This window comes from Schistocerca americana, chromosome X (assembly GCF_021461395.2).
Source record: "Schistocerca americana isolate TAMUIC-IGC-003095 chromosome X, iqSchAmer2.1, whole genome shotgun sequence".
Taxonomy (NCBI): Eukaryota; Metazoa; Arthropoda; class Insecta; order Orthoptera; family Acrididae; genus Schistocerca; species Schistocerca americana.
In genome coordinates, this window is record NC_060130.1 from 105207883 (window position 1) to 105228525 (window position 20643).

At 38.3% G+C, this 20643-nt stretch overlaps 1 protein-coding gene across 1 annotated transcript in view; it reads right to left on the minus strand.

Moving 5' to 3' along the window:
- Positions 1–257: 257 nt before the first annotated feature.
- The window catches only part of LOC124554672 (structural maintenance of chromosomes protein 4-like), a 261721-nt gene continuing 241335 nt past the window's right edge, over positions 258–20643 (minus strand). Inside the window, exons 17-21 of the mRNA XM_047128292.1 lie at positions 19856–20029; positions 14603–14785; positions 14207–14439; positions 8090–8273; positions 258–2602 (exon numbers count right to left, since the gene is read on the minus strand). Coding sequence (XP_046984248.1) covers positions 1931–2602; positions 8090–8273; positions 14207–14439; positions 14603–14785; positions 19856–20029 — 1446 coding nt within the window. The 3' untranslated portion in view covers positions 258–1930. The remainder of the gene's footprint in view (positions 2603–8089; positions 8274–14206; positions 14440–14602; positions 14786–19855; positions 20030–20643) is intronic.

Sequence of the window (20643 nt, forward strand, 5' to 3'; positions counted from 1 at the left end):
GCAGCATAGAGGCTTGAAAGTGATTTTCTATCAACACAGAGAGCAATGTACCTGCAGACAGTACTTGACGCAACCTTGAATGCCTCAATGCTGGACCTTAAACATCAAGTCTCACGTACCTTAAATGAGACTATAACAGAGAAATTATAGTTTTTGTATCATTGTTACCAAAACAGGTGAGTGACTGGTTTTCTGGTTATCATACCTACTAGCAACATTATTGGAGTACAATATCGCATGGAGAACCAAAGCAGCACTGAAGTATGAAGCTGTTTTATCTTTATTGGTTACAAGAGCATATTATTGTAATGTCTTGTGGTTAACAAGAGCTATGTAGTTGCTGAAAGACTGAGTACATTTACTGCAAGTGATCTGATTCATAATGACCACCTTGAATTAGTTAACTTAATGGTATAGACACTAAACAATAATAACAACAACAACAATAGTAATAATAAACACAGCCATGTATGGATTGAACTGAATTTCTTTGCTTCAATTTGGCTGTTCTCAGAATAATCCAACTCAGTTACCATTATCTTTCCTAATGGTTATACTGTCATTAGGGGCTCTCCTACCTAAAATGACAAATTCATTTTTATATTATTATTTCGTATCACAATTCTCTGAGAGAGGTTATTCAGGTGTGCTCTGAATACGTATGTATTTGTATTTATCTGTTTGTATATCACCTTTTCCAAGTCAAGAGATTAGGGACCATCCTGGCATTTGCCTAAATGAGCATGGAAACCCACCTATGCCCCTCACTCAAGTTAGTCCATGTACAAGAACAATGGTCATTAATTCTCAGTACAGGTTCGATCTGGGTCTCACTCAACATGTGCGTGAAGTTATACAAGCATATGTAAAATGTACACATGCACTACAGTCAGTGTAAAGTTGTTTTTAAAGTAAAACATATCAAAATGCATTTTCATTGAATATTTAATATAAAGACATCAATTTTTTTTTACACAGACAGCATTTATTATTTAGTTTCACAGAAACAGTCTTACTACATTAAAAACTGCTTTTGAAACTACATTTTTTCAGTGTCAATTCCACAAATTTTATATACCAATAATAACTAATTTTCTACTTTCATTGCATGCTTGAATCTAAGGTAATAGTTTGTTTTCATTCCATCTAGTGATGATGAGCATAAAAATTCAGTTTTTCCTGGAGTGTTAAAAAGAGGACATGTTACCACTTACATCAACAGTGATAGCTGTAACACTGTAAAGTTGTTTTTAAAGTGAAGCACATCAAAATTAATCTTAGATGAATATTTAATCTAACAAGGACATCAATTTTTCACCGAGATCACAAAAAGAGCATTTATTACCTTTTTAAATGAAAAGCAGTGTCACTACATTACAAACTGCTTTGAAAACTACTTGATTTCTGTGTGTATTCCATATATTTTATATATGAGTAATAGCTAATTTTCTACTTTCATTGCACACTGGATTCTAGGTTATACAGTTTCTATGTTTTCATTCCAACTAGTGATCATTACCAAAAAATGTACAGTTTTTTCTGGAGTGTTGAAAGAGGACAAGTTATCACTTACATCAACAGTGACAGCTATCAATTTTTGGTGTCACACCCATGAGATCTTAATGGTCATGGCAGATAGTCAAAGCTACAACTTCAAGTCCAAACGTAATTTGTACTAGTGCACATCTTTTTGTGATTCAAAGTTTGTCTTTGAATTAGTTTATCAGTCCCATCACATATAGTGAAATATTTGAAACAGAAGAACGTACAAGCACCATACTTCAAGTACTGCAAGTTGTAAACCATACATAATTAATAAAAATGTGTTATGTACAACATAATAAAATGAAAGGAAAGTGCACCAAGGGAATGGAAATTATTACAACCGGAAGTGTACCGTTGAGTGTGGTGTCGTACCGTTCAGTAATTGTCAGTCTGACATTTCTTCTTTTACACTAAGACTGGCTGCATCAATTTCTGTTTTCATCTCCTGGCCTTCATCCTTTATAAGGTTTTCTTGGTTATGAAGATCTAGATCAGCATAAGAGATTTTTTTGGCTACTTTTGTTTTACCATTATGAATACCAGTTCCTTCCCTCTTCCGATCCTTCTTCTTGACCCTCATTTCTTCCATCAATGCAGCATATGCATCTTTATCATAAGCAGCATCAATACCAGATCTTCTCCGAATTCGTTCTTCTATTTCTTGTCTGGTAGGAAGTACTGGAGAGCTTTTTTCAAGTTCCTTCATCATGGCACTGAAAGCAGTTTGGAGCACAATTTGTAGTGAAGGTTGATCACCATTATCTCCAATTCTCTTTACTTTAACTCTTCTCTTTAGTGCTTTTCTGTTGTTTGGAAGGTCCAGCAATCCATCGTCATCTTTCACTGCTTCCTCATTTTCATTTTCTACAATTTCATATTCAATTTCCTCCTCCAGCAATTCTCTTCGAACAGGAGCTTCTATCGCATAGACATCAGGATTTATTGTTATACTTTTTGTACAATCAAACACCTTGAAAATGCCCACAAGACGATCAGCAAGTTCAAACATATTTGATCTTAAAGAAATAACTATGAATTGTGAATTCTTGGTGCGGTTCTGTAAACAAAAACAGAAAAAGAGTTATAATGACTTGTCAACTTTGAAATGAAGCAGGTTCCATAATAACACAGTATAAAGTTTGAAAATTTTGAGTATAATAAATCAAATGAAAAGTAACACAAAATCAAAGCACACCGATTTTCATTAAGTACAATCTAGAAACAAAATCGGAAAGGAACAGCTTATGTATCTCCGATATCTGCTTAAACATTTCTGGACCACATTCGTAATTTTAAAGTATCTTATTTTATAAAATATTGCAAGAACTCTCATTGGAAACCTTTCTTTTGAGACAGACTCAAAACGTTTCAATTAACTTACGTCTCCAGATGTACTTCACTACCTGTGCAAAGCAAAAAGAAGTTCATATTATTGTAGTTAATTAACAGGTTGTCACAACAACGATTACCTAACTTATTCCACACATTTCACTATAAAGTCTGCATTTAATCCCAAGTTCATACCACTTTGTTAGCTGGCTACAATGTTTAAGTTGATCATTGTGTGTTCTTGTGTCCTGTGTGAATTCACATTCAATTTTTCCTAAAATATTTTCAAACAATTTTGATATAATACTATTCACAGCAAACATTTGCTTCAAGCAAACATAAAATACTTTCAATTTTCCATCTGTGACATCAAGTCACACAGCTTTTCTTGCATCTTTATTATCAGTACCTCCTGTACATAGTTATATCTGGTTAGATTCCATTCATTCCCTGTAAATAGAATGGATTCTAGGAAATGCAGCACTGGCATTATAAGTTCTTTGAAAAGCAAGAGGGTTGACCGACATTCAGAAAGACTACACATACCTTCATGTTTTGTGCCATGTCTAAAGGTACTTCAGTTGCCTTGTAAATCTAGTTTATAGTTTCAAGTTTTATTTCATATTTAATTCATTTGACAAGACACACGAAAGTATTAAGGTGACAACAAAGAATATGGTGGGGACAACAGTTCATAGGCACATTTTCGAGATGGTGATACCACATCTTTTCCTACCTATTGTTCCCACACAATTCAGAGAAGCTTTTGGTGGTGGTGAGCCCACATCTGTGACCACCATGATGTCAACATTCATATTAGTTGCCACCAGCAAGAAGGCAATATGGGGAGACCTGCTTCACTTGATGGCAGTGCCACTGCTGGACGAGTGTTCCCAGGAGCACACTGCCAGTGCGGTCCCACACTCTTGTGAAGCTGTCCACAGTGAAGGTTCCATTCACAGATTTGAGCAGTTACTTGTTACTGTAGGACGAACACTGAATGTTATCTGACTTAACCTGGACATGTGTTCTTAGTTAATGTTCTCTTATGCTTGTGTAAGCCCAGTGCTCAGCTCACCGTCATTGTATAATTGCGTGTTGGTGCTGTCAAGAAAAACTTGTAGATAATACAGTATTCCTAGAGTATGATGGATTCGGCACTTGTTCAGTTGTTACAGCAGCAGCAGCAGCAGCAGCAGCAGCTTACTCGACAACAGCAGCGCACAGATTTGCTCTGTCAGTTGGTTAGGAATTCACAAAGAGCCACAGACCTACACACCTCCCTTTCACAAGTTTAAGTGCTGCCCCAGCTTTTCCATCATTGCAGGAAGCAAAGTTAGACTGGTAAGCTTATGCGTGTCATTTGCAGCAACATTTCGCAGTGTTTCTGGCAGAGGATCCGTCTTTGCAAAAGTCTTTCTTCTTGTCTTGGATTGAGGCCAAAACATTTCATTTGCTTTGAAAACTTGCTCCACTGAATGACCCAGTGACATTTCCTGAAATGTGTCAGCTGCTAAGTGCATACATCTTAAACTAACCCACATCATTGCTGCCCATATGGAGTTTCACCAGTGACAAAAGAAACTGGGCCAGTCCCATTGGGCTCGGGTGGCCAACCTCCACAGTTTAAGTTGGGGGTACAAATTTATTTTTGCTTATCATAACCATTCCTATGCAGACACTCCGATATGTAATGCCATCATAAGTTCTGCTCTGAACACTAGCATTTGACGTGTCTTGTCAGCAACAGAACAGTTCGAGGACACAGTGGACATCACATCAGTATGTGCGTTTCTGCTGCAAAAGCGTCATTCACAGGCACTCTCATCAAGCTCATAGGGTTCATGCTGTTCACTGTCTGATGGTACCCCATTCGACACAGGTTCCCCTTCTGACCTGACTGTTTCCGTGCGCACGCCCATAACTGCTGCCCACATCCGCAGGTACGGTGCACGGCTTGTCAAACAAGGCCACCTGACAGCTGATTGCTGTAGCAATCCGCATGGCTTGTCCTCAATCGCAGTTGTTGAGTTTGCTAAGTCTGTACTGCTACACCAATGCACAGAAAGGAGCACAAATGTCCCCAACCATTCCATTTCCAGATCAATACCAACGCCAGTGTGTTATTGAATCTTGAAACTTATCAACACTTACGTAGCCCCGCTTTTTCCTTAATAGATCATCATTCATTTGGTTATGGTGAGCCGCCCCATTCCATTTTGTGGCCGGTTCATGACCAACGTTGCGTATCAGCACGTCACAAGGGTAACCACATTTTTGGCAAGCGACAGTGCGATGTCTGAAAACATTTCTGGTCTCTAAACATTCACGGTTTATGGACTTATCACTCAGGATTCTGTGAATCTTTTCATTAACTTCATTCCGTCCAGGCGTCTGAAAGGCTCTGCCACAACTGTGGGCCATGTTTTTGCTTGGAATGAGTGCTGCAATGGACTACGGGTTTCTCATCACCCTTAAACCTATGGCCATTCCAGTGTTTTCATGCTTGGCCTCGTTCTTGCCCTAGAACAAGATGCCAAGGACAAATTAGACAGGCTCCAAAACCTGGCCATCATTGAACCAGGTCATCCTAGGCAGTGGGCTACACATCTGGCGGTTATACATAAGCCTACATGGGCACTTCAATTGTGCAGTGATTTTAGGTACATCATTAACACCAATTTATAGTTGATAGCTACAGCAATCCATGCACCAACGAAATTCTCATGAAGCTAAGGCAGTGCGTTTTTCTGAAGTTTACTTGGTAGCTTTGTTTCAATTCTGCCTCTAAATGAATTATGGTCGTTAACACTCCCTTCACATTATAATGATGCATGTGCCTGCCTTTCAGCACCTTGAAGAGACAGATTTTTAGAAAAGCTCACACAGGATGTCCCATGTTCAGCAAACTACCTTGATGACGTCATTGTCACTGGTTCCTCAGAGCAGGAACCTCTCGCTAACCTTTGTATCCTGTTCACTGAATTGCAACAGGATTTGCAAAAGTCAAAGTTTTTTCACACAGAAATCAAATATCTGGTCCACATTCTTCGAAGGGCAGAGTCAAACCTATAGAAGAGCATGTGGCACAGATTGTCAAAATATCTCCACTATGCAACTTGAAAGAACTCCAGTTATTCAAAATTTCTCTCCAATACAGAACACTTGTGTAAAATGGATATTCCTTTCGTTCAGTCAGCGGACTGCAACAGAGCCTTCACCTGCACCAAATTGCCATGCCTCAATACTTTTACACCAGATGAAGAGCTTTTGGCTCACAAAAATGCTGACGGTTCTGAACAGTCTATTGTATGCGCCAACAAGATGACAACCAAACAATGCAATTATTCTCAAATTGAACAAGACGATCTGGCCATTGTGTACACATTGTGAAAGTTCCAAGTCTTCCTCTGTGGCCATAAATTCCATCTCATCACAGACTGTAAGCCACCTGTGGCTCTTTTTGGCCCTCATTCACACCTTCCCGACAGGACTGCGCAACGACTCTAGCACTGGGCTTTGTTTGTGAGTGCATATCAGTATAAGAGTCACTACAGATTGAAAGCACAGTATGAAAATGCAGCAACATTACTGCACATTCCCACAGGACCTGACAAATATGAGGTTTCCTGTTTTCAGATTGATGGCCGTTTGCAGAAAATGATGAATTGACTTCCGGTAACTACCTAATGCACAGCCCACGCCACCTGTCAGAATCCTGTGCTCCATCATGTGGTCCAGCTTGTGTGCGATAGTTGGGCACGTGTCCTGTCTCCTCCATCACTGGCTGGCAGCTGCCAATGGCACACTTCTCCTTAGCACCGAATCAGATAACCCCAGTGTCACTGTTGTCCCTCCATTCCTGTGAGTTCACATACTTGCTCTCCTACACCATGGCCACTGGAGCACAACCCACATGAAAGTAACTGCACAGCGATTTGTCTACTGGCCTCGCACTGATTTGGAAATTGAGGTCGTTCGTGACTGCCTATGTTGAGTCGACCAGCAGATGGCACCACCACAGACCTCCCACTGCCCATGCCTAGTTATCCGTGAGACCACATTGGAGGAGATTAGTGTTTAATGTCCCATTGACTACGGGGTCAATGGAGACTGAGCATACACTTGGATTAGGGAAGGATGTGGAAGGGAATGAGCCATGCAATTTCAAAGGAACTGTCCAGGCATTTGCCTTAAGTGATTTATGGAAATCTTGGAAAACCTAGGCTGGATGCAATTTTGAACCATTGTCCTTCCAAATGCAAGTCCAGTGTGCTAACCACTGTGCTACCTCACACACACACACACACACACACACACACACAAACACCTACCTCTGAGGAAGTAATCATCAAAAACCTAACCAAGTTATCCATATTTTTTACATAAATTTCAACGACTCTGAACCTTTACTAATGAGTTGCTACATTTACTCTTTCATTATGTGCTAAATATCTGCCCTATTTCAACTCCTATGATAAAAAGGTATTTCCTGTAAGACTGTTTTAGATAATCTGTCAAAACCTATCATTATTGAATATTCCAAAGCTATTCATGATATTTTCAACTCGTAGAAATTATAGTGTGTTTTAATGTTCATTGTAATGAAATACAAATTTTTACTCAACACACATTCGAAGCATATATTGCCTTAAGATTTTTAATGGAAACATTTGTATATTTCTAAACTCTGATGACATAGTAAGCAAATTTGCCTCTACTGAATGATAAAAAAATAATCTATTCCTGCATGCATTGAACACGCACAATATACTATCGTACCATGAAGAGCATTGCACCTACATTGTGGAACAGATATAGATAATGCATAAATGTGCATTACATCTTTTAATATTTTAATTGCCATCAGTACTTCATGTCTAACTCAAAACCACCTCATCTCACTGCTGGTTTCCAAAAACCTATTACATCTGCATTATGCAAATGCAATTCTAGAAGTAAATGAAAACAAATTGCATCTGTTAATACCATGTTTTTAAAAAACAAACTTCGTTGACAAAATGCTTGACCAAGGAAAAAGAAAGTGTTTCTGGATTAACTAGGGGCTCAACTTTTTTTTGTTTTTTAAGTGCATTATGGATGAAAGAATGAAAATTTACATGATTGAAACTATCTGTTTCGATATATCATCTACAATATATTTCATATGGTAATTGTCTTCACAATAGATTAATAACAACAAATGCAAGCTTACCTTAATGTAATTACCCACAATTGACACATTTTTGAAGTCCAATGCTGCATCGATTTCATCCATAACAAACAATGGAGAAGGTTTGTAAAAGTGCAGAGCAAATATCAGTGCAAGTGATGACAGTGTTTTCTCACCACCTGATAAATTTGATATGTTCTTCCATGACTTCTGTGGTGGCCGAACACTATGATAAAGATAAATAACTGTCAAAACTTTGAATACATTTCTTGTGTAGTGTGTTGAGTTTTATTCTCACTAAATTCTTCCCAGTTGCAAATACCTACAACTAGCAGCTTTTTATACATTGTACTGTAAACTGGGAAAGAAGTACACAGTAAGTAAGAACAAAAATATTTAAGCATCTACTAGAAACTGGGTAACAACACAAGGTGGAAATTGACAGACCAAACACTGGGAACTATGAGAAAACTAGTGTAAATACTCCAACTTCACTAGTTCATTTGGAAGGAGCAGTGTAATTTCATTGTCTGTAGTCGATCATGAAACAGTTTTAACAATGTACAGCATTAAAAAGAAAAACAATTCTATCGCCAAATAATTTTGTATCTTCAACACACACACACACACACACACACACACACACACACACACACACACAAACTTTCAAACAGTGACAATGTTGTCATCAATGTGTACGAAATCTTTCACTGGATGCTCCAACTGCAGCTTTTCCTGTGACGAAGCAAGTAAATTTTCTGTGTTATCACCCTTACTCAGATCTGGTATGTCAGATTCATTTCCTTGGTATGCTTGAATGAATCCAGCTATCTGAAAGTAGTTTGAGATAGAGGTGAAGGTGTCCGTCTATATCCTGGCAATATAGTTCAAAGCACCTAAAATTGACACTTGAAGGAAGGCTGGGCCTTTCCCAGCCTCCACAGTTAATTGCTTCTGCACAACGGCTTTCTTGTGGTATGTTCTGGAAGCAGCATGGATAATACCCAAATCGAAGGGCTTTACTTTGCTTGCGCAGTTTGGTGAGACTGACTGCACATTATACTTATATTTTTTGAATGTGCAGGGCAACGGTCCACCAACAAGACAATTTGTTCCTATTCTCGCACCAAGGCAAACAAATCTGCTTTTTAAATAATTCTCATGTCATCCATACTTTTTTTTGCACTGTTGTTCGCAGGCAATGTTTTTACATTTTTATGACAATGTGCTTTTTATTCAGCAGCCAAAAATTGTAATTTTTTCAGAGTTGTCAGCATTTGTACCTAGTTTTACTGTAAGGCAAACTTTACTTTGTTTCCCTCCATGGCAATTTTCACCTCTAAAGATGAAGTGTTTCATTTGGAAGGATGCTTAAAAGGAAACTAGTTTTTTCTATGTTGAAAATGTCCTTCCATTTAAACTGCTTTAGAAGTTTTGTAATCTACCACTCCACCATTCAATAACAGATTTTATGTTTACACTGTATCCTTATCACATACAGTTTTGTACACTACATTACACTGTTTCTTGAACCTATCCACTCGTAAAATGTGGAGAAGTCCTCTGTTCGAAGCATATTTATGAACTTCAATACCTTTTTGAATATTGTGCTGTTCACAGGGATGACTGAAGTGCGTTCTGCCTGAAACCGGTTCTTTGTAATTTCTTCGATCATCGCGTTATTTAGAGTGACGAGCAATTTCACCTTTTTAAATTGGCAAACTTACTTTCATTTTCCAAAACACAGTCTCTGTTTCAGTACAGCGGTTGATGGGAATAGCAGCATCAATTGATATCGCATCACCCCGGTCTGTAGTGCCAGCTTTGCTAGCACACCCAACGTAGTCAACTTTAGCTAGTGGATGACACTGTGTTCACTGCATACACAAATGATGAACAAAGCTATATAATTAGTTACAAATACTGTGCATAGGATCAACACAAGGTGAAGTTATCACTGAAACAATACGACTATTATGATGTCGACATACTACTATTTTGTATAGCACATAGTACTGAAAACTGAGTTTGGCAGTGACAAGACAAATGAATGTTTGTCTGAAGGCACACCACCTTCAGGCTTCTATTGAAACAGTTACTCTTGTCAGCCACCAAGCCAAGTCCACCTTCAGGCTTCTATTGAAACAGTTACTCCTGTCAGCCACCAAGCCAAGTAGAGCTTGGCAGCAGCAGAAGATAAAGCAGTAGTGTCACAAATTGTTTTGACTTATCAGTTCTAATTCTGCACCCAGCACTAAAGAAAGTTAACAGTGTAACTTAAAAGTCAACATCATGTCAGTGTCATTTTATGTTTTCCCCCACAAATGTCTCATGAAGCATAAATAATATAAAAGTTAAAAATATGTTAATGCAAAAAGGGTGTAAATTAACATTGTGAGCATAGGAAATTTGACAAAAGTATTAAAGTTGTGAACAGCAGGAAAACAATTCCTGGAAAGTAAAAGCAGGGTTGTATTGTATTGGCATTCTAAAGTGAACAAAACTGTGTACTTCAATATCAAACTTTGCACTGTTAAATGAAGTCTTCTGTGGACAGTAGCACATACAGGGAAATTTGTTAAAATAGTAACACCTGGTACTACTACACCACACAGCAACTGATTTTGTTTTTATTTTTATATTTATGGTACGTGAAGTTGAGAACTTAAATATCAATCCCCCACACCAGTTCGCAGCAACTCTAAAATTTTTTTGAGAAAATGTCTTTGCAGTTGTCCAATCATCTGTAATATGCTGAACTAAGGTATTTTTCTTTCAATAAAGAAATTGGCTCGGTGATAGTGCACTTGCCTCCAACAAAAAGAGGGGGAGGGGGGACAGGGGGGAGGGAAGAGCCGTGACTTGGGTTCGATTCCCAATGGATTCAAATTTTTGAACGTCTGTAAGTATTTCTGTTAAGTGTAAAACACACAAAGATTGGAAAAAAAGTTAATTTGAGATTTTTTTATTTAAACATCTTCCATAAAAGATCAGTAATTAAGAATTCATATTCGCAATGGAAACAACTTTCGTTTTCAATATGTAATAAGAAGTAAGAAGACAGCCATTTTTATAAAAATGACAGGAGCGTTAATTAGCATATATTTGGTGAATTTTATATTCAATTGAAGTAGGTACTAGAACTGAATGGAAAACAGAAGAAGAATGGAACAAGACTCGAGCCACCTATTATTTTCCCCATCTTCGTGTAGTTTACACTTCACGGAACTGCTTGCAGAACATGCACTTTCATTAACAATATGAATCTGTCAGAAATTGAACCCAGCACCCACATGACAGCCCGGCACACTAACACAGAATCATGCTGCTTCCCAAAAAAAAAAAATCAACATTACTCGAGAATTTTTGAGAACTACATTTAACAGCTTTGGCAGATAACACTGGCAAGGGGGGGGGGGGGGGGGGGGGGGTCAAGTAAAACTAATGTGAGAATGAAAAATTTTCCTTAGCTCTAGTTTCTGTGATACACACTAGGTGGATACATTCCACATTAACAGATTAAGAGAAAAAGACAGTTCAATTACATGTGCTAACAACATTGAAAGTATATTTGAATTTTTTAAAATGGTAGTTATACTTTAAGAGTTCTAAATTGCTGGAAGAATACCTCACAGATGGTTGGGTCTGAAGAGAACCATGTGGTAGCTGCATGAAATTGTATTTTAGCTTGCCTCTTGTAACAGAGTTCCAGAGCATCCCTACACAAAAACCTACATTAATCCACAAACATTGCTTCATTACAATGGCCCTGGTATCTTTGTTCCATAACAGAAATATCCTGATGGAATCTTTCTCCATGTTCATCACTGACAGCTCCACAACTAGGAAGGGAAAAGTCTAGGTGGGAGTGGAGAAAATGGATTTTAAGGTACATGTTGAATCCAAAGTTATGGTATTTTCGCAAGACCACTCTCACCAAGTGAGTATATGAGCTCTCACTGCCTAAAAATCCACGAACAACTCCCTTTAAGGCTTCCCAAGCTTCCTTATCTTTCCCCTCCAAAACGTGGTCAAATACAGGATCCTTTATAGGTTCTCAAACTTCGGGCTCAATGAAAATACCTTCCTTTAGCTTTTGTATCACTTAACTTCAGAAATTTCTCTTATGTTCTTAAATGCCTGTCCTTGGCTTGTAATCCTTGACAAAATTTTTCATCCAACCCAGCTTGATATGCAGGGGTGGAAGAATAACATCTTTTGAGTCCATGGGAGGCTTGGGTATGAAATTTTTCTCACTAGGCTTAAGATTTCTCGCAGGCTAGTCTGCTTTAACATAATACGATTTCCTATCCCTACTGTCCCACATACATAAGAAGTGGCAATGTTTTGTGTACCCCAGTTGCATTCCTAAAGTATGGCAATGCTTTTAAGTCACCACAGATTTTCCACTTGTGTTCACGATTTTGATTTAGGTTTGGAGCGCTGTCATATTTGCACGTTTCCTTCATGTGAACTGCATGACCAACAGGAACAGAAGAAAGATGGCTGCCACTGTGAAGTAACACAGCTTTCAAACTAAGCTTGAAGGAGTCTATGAATAAGCCCCATTCAGTTGGATCTTGGTTCAAGCTCAGAGATTTCATCAAGCCATTAATATCGCATCAAGTAAGATTGTTTTTCTTCTCCAAAAAGGGAAGCAGTTCCATGTGACTTTTCTGTACTGTGAGACTGTGACATAATGTTCAAGAAAATTCGATTGCTGTAGGTGAGACCCAAGAATTTCTACCTTCTCCTTTGACAGCTCAGGGTCTCTAATGAGATCACTCAATTCCACTTGACTCAGTCTGTGTGTTTTATCATCATTTCCCTCAAAATCAGGGTCACAGGATGTGGAAGGCTTGCTTGGTTCTGGTTCTTCTTCTCATTGTTACACACTGTCTTTATTTCCTACTTCAAGCACACTATTTTCAGGTGGAGTAGAAACTGGTAAACTACCCAAATGCAGAACAGGTCAATTAGCAGATCAAAGACTCTGGTACTGAACAGTTCTTTTCTTCATAGACAATCCTGCCTTTATAGGTGGAGTCAAACAGAAGAAGCAGTCATCTGTATGGTTTGTAGGCGCAAACCAAACCACAGGCACAGCAAAAGCCATAGATCATTTCTTATTTTTCAGCCATTCTTGCAGTGTAACTGAACATGCATTGCAACATGTATGTGGAACCCAAGACTTATCCTGGTGCCCTACTTTCATACTGAAATAATGCTGATAGGCAGTTTTCACAAGAGGCATCAGATTGTGTTTCTGTGAGGAAAATGTTATTTCACCAAGAATGTAACATAAATTATTCATCTTATTTACACATTGTTGTGGAATTTTTATGAATTTTACACTACAAAAGTACTCTAAAACTAGAAATTCTGCTTCAGTTACAGCAGAAACTATATGAAACTCAGTCAGAGCAACAGTATCTATGTTTATGACTTACAAACAGCTTAAGAGCATTTGTGTTTTGTTATTGGACAGATGTGCCAACTCCAAAAACAAAATTTCCCCAAAACTCAAAATGTTGACTATAAAAATGAAATGTCTATCTCCAAAGCAGTACCTAATTTGTCATTTTTATCGTGAGTTTTTAATTCAGCAGATGGAAATACATGCAAATTAATTATTTGTGAGCCCGAAGCATTTTCATTGTTGGCCAGTGTAATTTGAGTTGTGAGCTTCACGTATCATAAATATAAAGAGATTACAAAAGTTCAATTGGGTGCGGTCTCTTCATTATTTTAACAGAAAATAACATAGCCCCCATTTCACAACCTAAACACAGTTTATTTGGGAACCATGTACACTTGGCAATACTTTTATTATAGAAGCAACTAGAGTAATGGAAAATGTTGGTGGAATATAAATAATGAAAGGAATAATGGTAACAACTCCAGGTATAGTTGGGACATTCAGTCATCAACAGCACAGCAGAATATTTAATATGATTGACCATTTACAAATGCACGATTACTGTTATACAAAAGGCAGTAACTTTTTATTTATGGAAGTATAAAAACCAATAAATTTATCTGCAGCTGCTACACCATATCTGACATGTAAAACATAATCCCATTAGAAAAGTATATTGTTAGAAGAACAAAGTGCTTAACGTACAAGCAGTTTAAGAAACCCTGTACCACAAATGTTACCTGAAAACTATTCCTTCTGTGAAGGGATCCATTGAATCAACAAGCTCAAATTCAGCATCCCCACCAAGGGTTATCATCTGATACAGTTCCTTCAGTTTCCTGGTTATGATAGTGTATCCAGTCATAAATTCCAGAATGCGTTGTTTTCTTGCTTCATCATAGAGAAAAAGAGCTTTTTCTTGTAACAGCCTAACCTCATCAAGCTCTGCAAAACGTTCCAGGAACAGCCTCTCCTGGACAGTTAATTTCATTGCAACAGTGTTAACATTTGTTCAGTCATCACACAACTCAGCATATAAGCTGAAAAATCTTAACTATTTAACGAAAGGGCATGAATACCACTTCTAAGCAATGGTTATGTACAAACACACACTATTCAACGCAACTTATCCTCACCTTTGCCATGTACTCCTCTAATATTGCAAAATCGGGTTTCTCTTGTGGTAGTGTACCTTCCAATACAGCAAGCTTATACTGCAGTTGGCTTACATCGAGTTGGTCAATTTGCTCATCTGTCAAAGTAGGAAGCTGAAGGTTTACTGTTTCACCAGGAATTGGGTTCATTTTTAAGGACTTCATCTGAAAATAACAAAGGCAATGTATAAAAACACTTTCCATATTTTCTGACACTGTAAATGTGGTTTGTCAAAACAGCATGCCAATGGACATTACTGCATATAAGAGTTAATGCAATATGAGTGAGCAGTATACAAATGTGAGAGACCTTAACTTTTCCCGGCGAATTGAATGTTCAAGTAACTTACAGGTTTGCTGCCGGGTGACGTTGTCGACCACTGCCGATATTTCGACAGGAGCACACCCTGCCATTCTCAAAGGCACAAATGCAGGGAGGAAGAAATGTGCAAGTAAATTTAATACCTCAGTTCACAGAGGAGAAACAAGGAAGATACCGAACACAGAACAAGTGTCAACACAAACAAAGATAACAAACATCAGAAATATCGATGGTGACTATTAATCAACAGGTGAGGTAGCAGTAATTCTGTCCCTCTGTTTTTTGATGAGAGAGAGAGAGAGAGAGAGAGAGAGCTGGATTCCAAGCAGCATTTAAACAAAATCCACCATCTCTGTTAATAAGGTTGCTTGATAGTTTGATTTCAACTGCTTCCTTGATAATACTATCCCAATAGCTGGACGTGCAAGCCAGAATCTCCGTGTTGTTGTATTCCATAGGATGACCGGTGTCAAGGCAATTTTCTGCAATAGCGGATTTGCTCGGCTGTTTTAAGCGTGTGTGACGCTCATGTTCAATACACCGGTTTTCCGCAGTCCTGATTGTCTGACCAATATATGACATGCCACAACTGCAAGGAATACGATAGACACCAGCCTTACGCAAACCAAGATCACCTTCTACAGACGCCAACAGGGCCTTAATCTTAGAAGGTGGTCGAAAAACACATTTTGCATCATATTTCCGCGAAATACAGCCAATCATGATGGAAATGCTTCCTGCGTAAGGCAGAAAGGCCGTAGACTTAGGTGCCACTTCGTTACTATTGTCACTCCCCAGTTGCACAGAAGGCTGATAGCGCAACGCACGTTTGATCTGCCTCTCACTATAACCATTCTGACGAAAGGTGACTTCAAGATGTGATAGCTCAGCTGCCAAACTTTCAGGGTATGAGATAACGTGGGCCCTGTGAACGAAGGTACAAAGTACTCCATCATGCTGAGCTGGATGGTGACAACTATCAGCTCGCAGATACAAGTCAGTGTGAGTGGGCTTTCTATAAACAGAATGTCGCAATGTACCACCAGTCTTCCTTTTGACCAACACATCCATTCTTTTCCACCTCCATAGTGAACTGAATATTCGGGTGGATTGAATTCAGGTGTCCCAAAAACCTATTTAAATTCTCACTACGGTGAGGCCAAACAACAAAAGTATCTTCTACATATCTGAAAAAACACGCAGGTTTCAAGGTCGCTGACTCCAATGCACGTTCCTCAAAGTTCTCCATAAACAAATTGGCCACAATAGGTGACAACGTGTTTCCCATTGCAACTCCATCAGTCTGTTCGTAGTACTGACCATTGAATAAAAAGTAAGTGGAAGTCAGCACACGTCGAAACAAATCTGTTAACTCTATACCAAACTTAATCTGAACTAGCTGTAACGAATCAGAGAGAGGACGCGAGTGGAAAGAGAAACTACATCAAAACTGACTAAAATATCAGTCACTCACACGCAATCCCTGCAATCCACGTAAGAAATCTGCAGAGTTTTTAATGTGGTGTTCACACCTACCTAGTAGTGGGCTCAACACACTATCAAGATGTTTGGCTACACGATATGTTGGAGCACCAATATTAGGAACCATAGGCCTCAACGGGACAGCCTCTTTATGGACCTTAGGGAGGCCATATAATCCAAGTGGTACAGCACAGTAAGAATTAAGACTCTTGATAGTCTCCTGTGACAAAGAACTTTTCTTCAGGAGGTTATTTGTCTTTCTCTGAACACTCTCAGTAGGGTCAGCACTGATTCTGTGATACGCCAAATCAGAAAGTAGACATTGCATCTTTTGAATGTAATCATGCTTGTTCAACAAAACAGTGGCATTACCCTTGCCCACAGGTAAAATAATAATATCAGGGTCCATTCTGAGTGAACATAAAGCAGTCACATCAGCTGCTGTAAAGTTACACTTGGGTGGACGGGCCCCAGTCAACACACAACAAGCTTCCCTCCTAACCTCTTCCGCAGCCTCGGAAGGTAGTTTATGAACAGCCTGTTCGACAGAACTAATAAAATCGACTGGCAAACTCTTAGGTGTCTGTGTGAAGTTCAAACCTTTCCCCAGCACAGACAAAGCTGAGTCGTCAAATGTTTTCTCAGTGAGATTGATCACAAAACGTCGAGAATTAAAATTACAATTAGACACTGAGCCAAGGAAACGTTCAAACTTCGCCGAATGACAAGCAGTTACAGATTGAAATTCCCAGTCAGACTGTGACAAAGAGGCACCGTCCACCCAATCCCAAGAAAATGCAGAAACATTAGACGTCGTCATTAAATGAAGCTGAAATAATTCCTTAGAAACAAAATCTAATTGACGGCAAGTATAGTGGATTCTTTCACGAACAAGAGCTAAACCAGCACGTTGCTTGATGTGATTGGCGGCAGGAGAATTAATATGGTGCACAACCTTAGCAAACGTTGGAACCACACTATGATTTTGACACTTCAACCTTACTCTACTGCTGCGAAGTTTATCCAACCTCCGCAAGCAACGATACATTTCCTCCCCATAGAGGTAAACAATGTGATACTTTATCTTTTCCTGGTGAATTGAATGTTCAAATAACTTACGTGTTTGCTGCCAGGTGACGTCGTCAACCACTGTCGATATTTCGACAGGCACAAATGCAGGGAGGAAGAAATGTGAAAGGAAATTTAATACCTCGGTTCACAGAGGAGAAACAAGGAAGATACCACACACAGAACAAGTGTCAACACAAACAAAGACAACCAACATCAGAAATATCAATGGTGACTATTAATCAACAGGCAAGGTAGCACTAATTCTGTCCCTCTGTTTTTTTATGAGAGAGCCGGATTCCAAGCAGCATTTAAACAAAATTCACCATCTCTCTTCTGTGCACCAGGTGAGTGACTATAGCAACAAAGTGGCACCTAAGTCTACGACCTTTTTGCCTTACGTAGGCACCAATTCCAACAGAATTGGCAGTATTTTGTGGAAATATGATGTGAAATGTGTTTTTCGACCACCTTCTAAGATTAAGGCCCTGTTGGCGTCCGTGAAAGATGATCTTGGTTTGCGTAAGGCTGGTGTCTATCGCATTCCTTGCAGTTGTGGCATGTCATATATTGGTCAGACAATCAGGACTGTGGAAGACCGGTGTATTGAACATAAGCACCACACACGCTTACAACAGCCAAGCAAATCCGCCATTGCAGAAAATTGCCTTGACACCGGTCATCCTATGGAATACAACACGGAGATTCTGGCTTGCACGTCCAGCTATTGGGATAGTGTTATTAAGGAAGCAGTTGAAATCAAACTATCAAGCAACCTTATTAACAGAGATGGTGGATTTTGTTTAAATGCTGCTTGGAATCCGGCTCTCTCATCAAAAAACAGGGACAGAATTAGTGCTACCTCACCTGTTGATTAATAGTTACTATCGGTATTTCTGATATTGGTTATCTTTGTTTGTGTTGACACTTGTTCTGTGTGTGGTACCTTCCTTGCTTCTCCTCTGTGAGCCAAGGTATTAAATTTCCTCGCACATTTCTTCCTCCCTGCATTTGTGCCTTGAGAATGGCAGGGTGTGCTGCTGTCGAAATATCGGCGATGGTCGACGACGTCACCCGGCACCAAACCCGGAAGTTATTTGAGTATATAAATGTAATTTTAATGAGGAAAAATCATGAAGGGAATAAAAAAAACACTTGTGATGTTTATATCATTACTATTATTCCATACCAATCAATAAAAATAATCAACCACAGAGTAAGTAATAGGGATAGGTGCATAGAATCAATAAATGGGCAGTATATACAGAATGTTTGATATAGGCATGTAATAGCATCTCCATATAGAGTAGGAAGTATTTTAGTGTGCCGAAACACAGTACAAAAAGAACTGGGCTAAAAGCTTGTCGATATCATTTGTTGCAGCTAAGTGTTCAGAGCATTTCATTAATCACCCAAAGACACATAATCAATAAGCTGTTTACTATTGCAAACTGTTTCAGCAAGGACACCACTGATACAACAAATGGAATCTTTAATATTTTTTTTAGCTGAAATGAACACAGAGCAATAATACGAGTACAGTTTTTTAATGCTAATGACCTAATAGTTAGGTGTACAGTATAAACAATAAATTCACAGCTGCAGTGAAAGATTCACTCTGTATGGAAGATACCTTTTACTTTATAATGATTACTTAGTATCAAATGAAGTACAGTTAAATCTTAATCCTTGTTCATGACTCATATGAGAATATTTCATGGGAAAAAAAAAGAGGGTAAGGCATCTGTTCCCTGGAATAAAGGTAAGTTTTTTATAATGTGGTTTCCCGTGTTATTAGCATTACAAGGAAGTAATTTTGGAGGGAATCTGTTCATCACAATAAAAACTATGCTGACGCAATGCTCAAAAAGGAGTTTTAGTTTCTACATGATTGAAACTAGGGTATTTATTGTTTTAATTAATGTAGACAGAAAATATGACTTTTGCGGGAGCATTATGCCAAACTGGATATTTCAAGATGCAGTGTTGGACATTTATAAACCACAAAAAAGTGTCCAAAATTATTTTCACTAATTTAGCTCATTTTCACATATTGTTTTTCTAACATTTAGTTCTTACTTGGTTCAGATTATAAAGAAATTCATATTAATTCATTGCATAGCAAGATAGATAAATACTTGTCTAATGGCAGTCAGTTGTCGAATATTCAGACAAAACTGACTGAAGCCAGAAACAGAATATAACATTGCAAAAAAATCACAAGAAATTAATCGCCCAGCTCCAATTCAACAATGAAGAACAATTTTTTCCCTAAAGATATGAGGGAATGAGAGGACTAATAGAAGTAACTTTTCCAATTATTAAGCTACAAACCAAAAATGTAAAACTAATTACCAACTTACCGTCTTTTTCATTCCAGGAAATTTGCCTTTATATTCTGCAATAGTTCTCTGTTTGACATCAATATCACCTTCAATTTCTTGTGCTTCTGCTCTTCTTTCAAACTCTGTCTTTTCTATACTTGCAATCTCCATTTGTAAAGCTGAAATCTTTGTCTCTTTGTCTGAAATTTCCTCCTGAAAAAATGATAAGAAATACACACAAAATATAGTTCTATCATGTTAGCTGCAGTACAACAATAAATACTAAAATGCCATGAAGATATTTCAGCACTTTATCATTACTGAAAATAAAGCTGAGTAAAGTATTCAAGGCAATATCATTACATGAAAATTTAATCAAAAACAATTTTCAGGCAACTACTGAATAATGCATAGATAATTCAGCACAGGATTATTTGCAAACAAGCAATTACTGGGATGCAAACCACTATTTGTAAAATATGATCACTACAGCTAAAGAATGTAGCTTGCACAATACTGAAGATGGGCATATGGCAACTGTTGGAATGTCAATGGCAAGGAAAAATCCTCAGCCTCACAATGATGTCACAACACTCTGTAAAGTGAGGAGATTGCATCCCTTAACTTACATTCTGGAAGATCTGCTAACTACCAAGCTACATACTGTTGTAAGCTCTTCATTGGATTCAAAAAAGTTCCAACCACATTATATTTAGATAATGACTGGTGTGGGTTTTGGAATGTCAAATATAGTAGGTACTCCACAAATTCAGAACTCAAATAACTCAGTTTCGAAACCATAAATTATTTTTGTAGGCAGATGAATT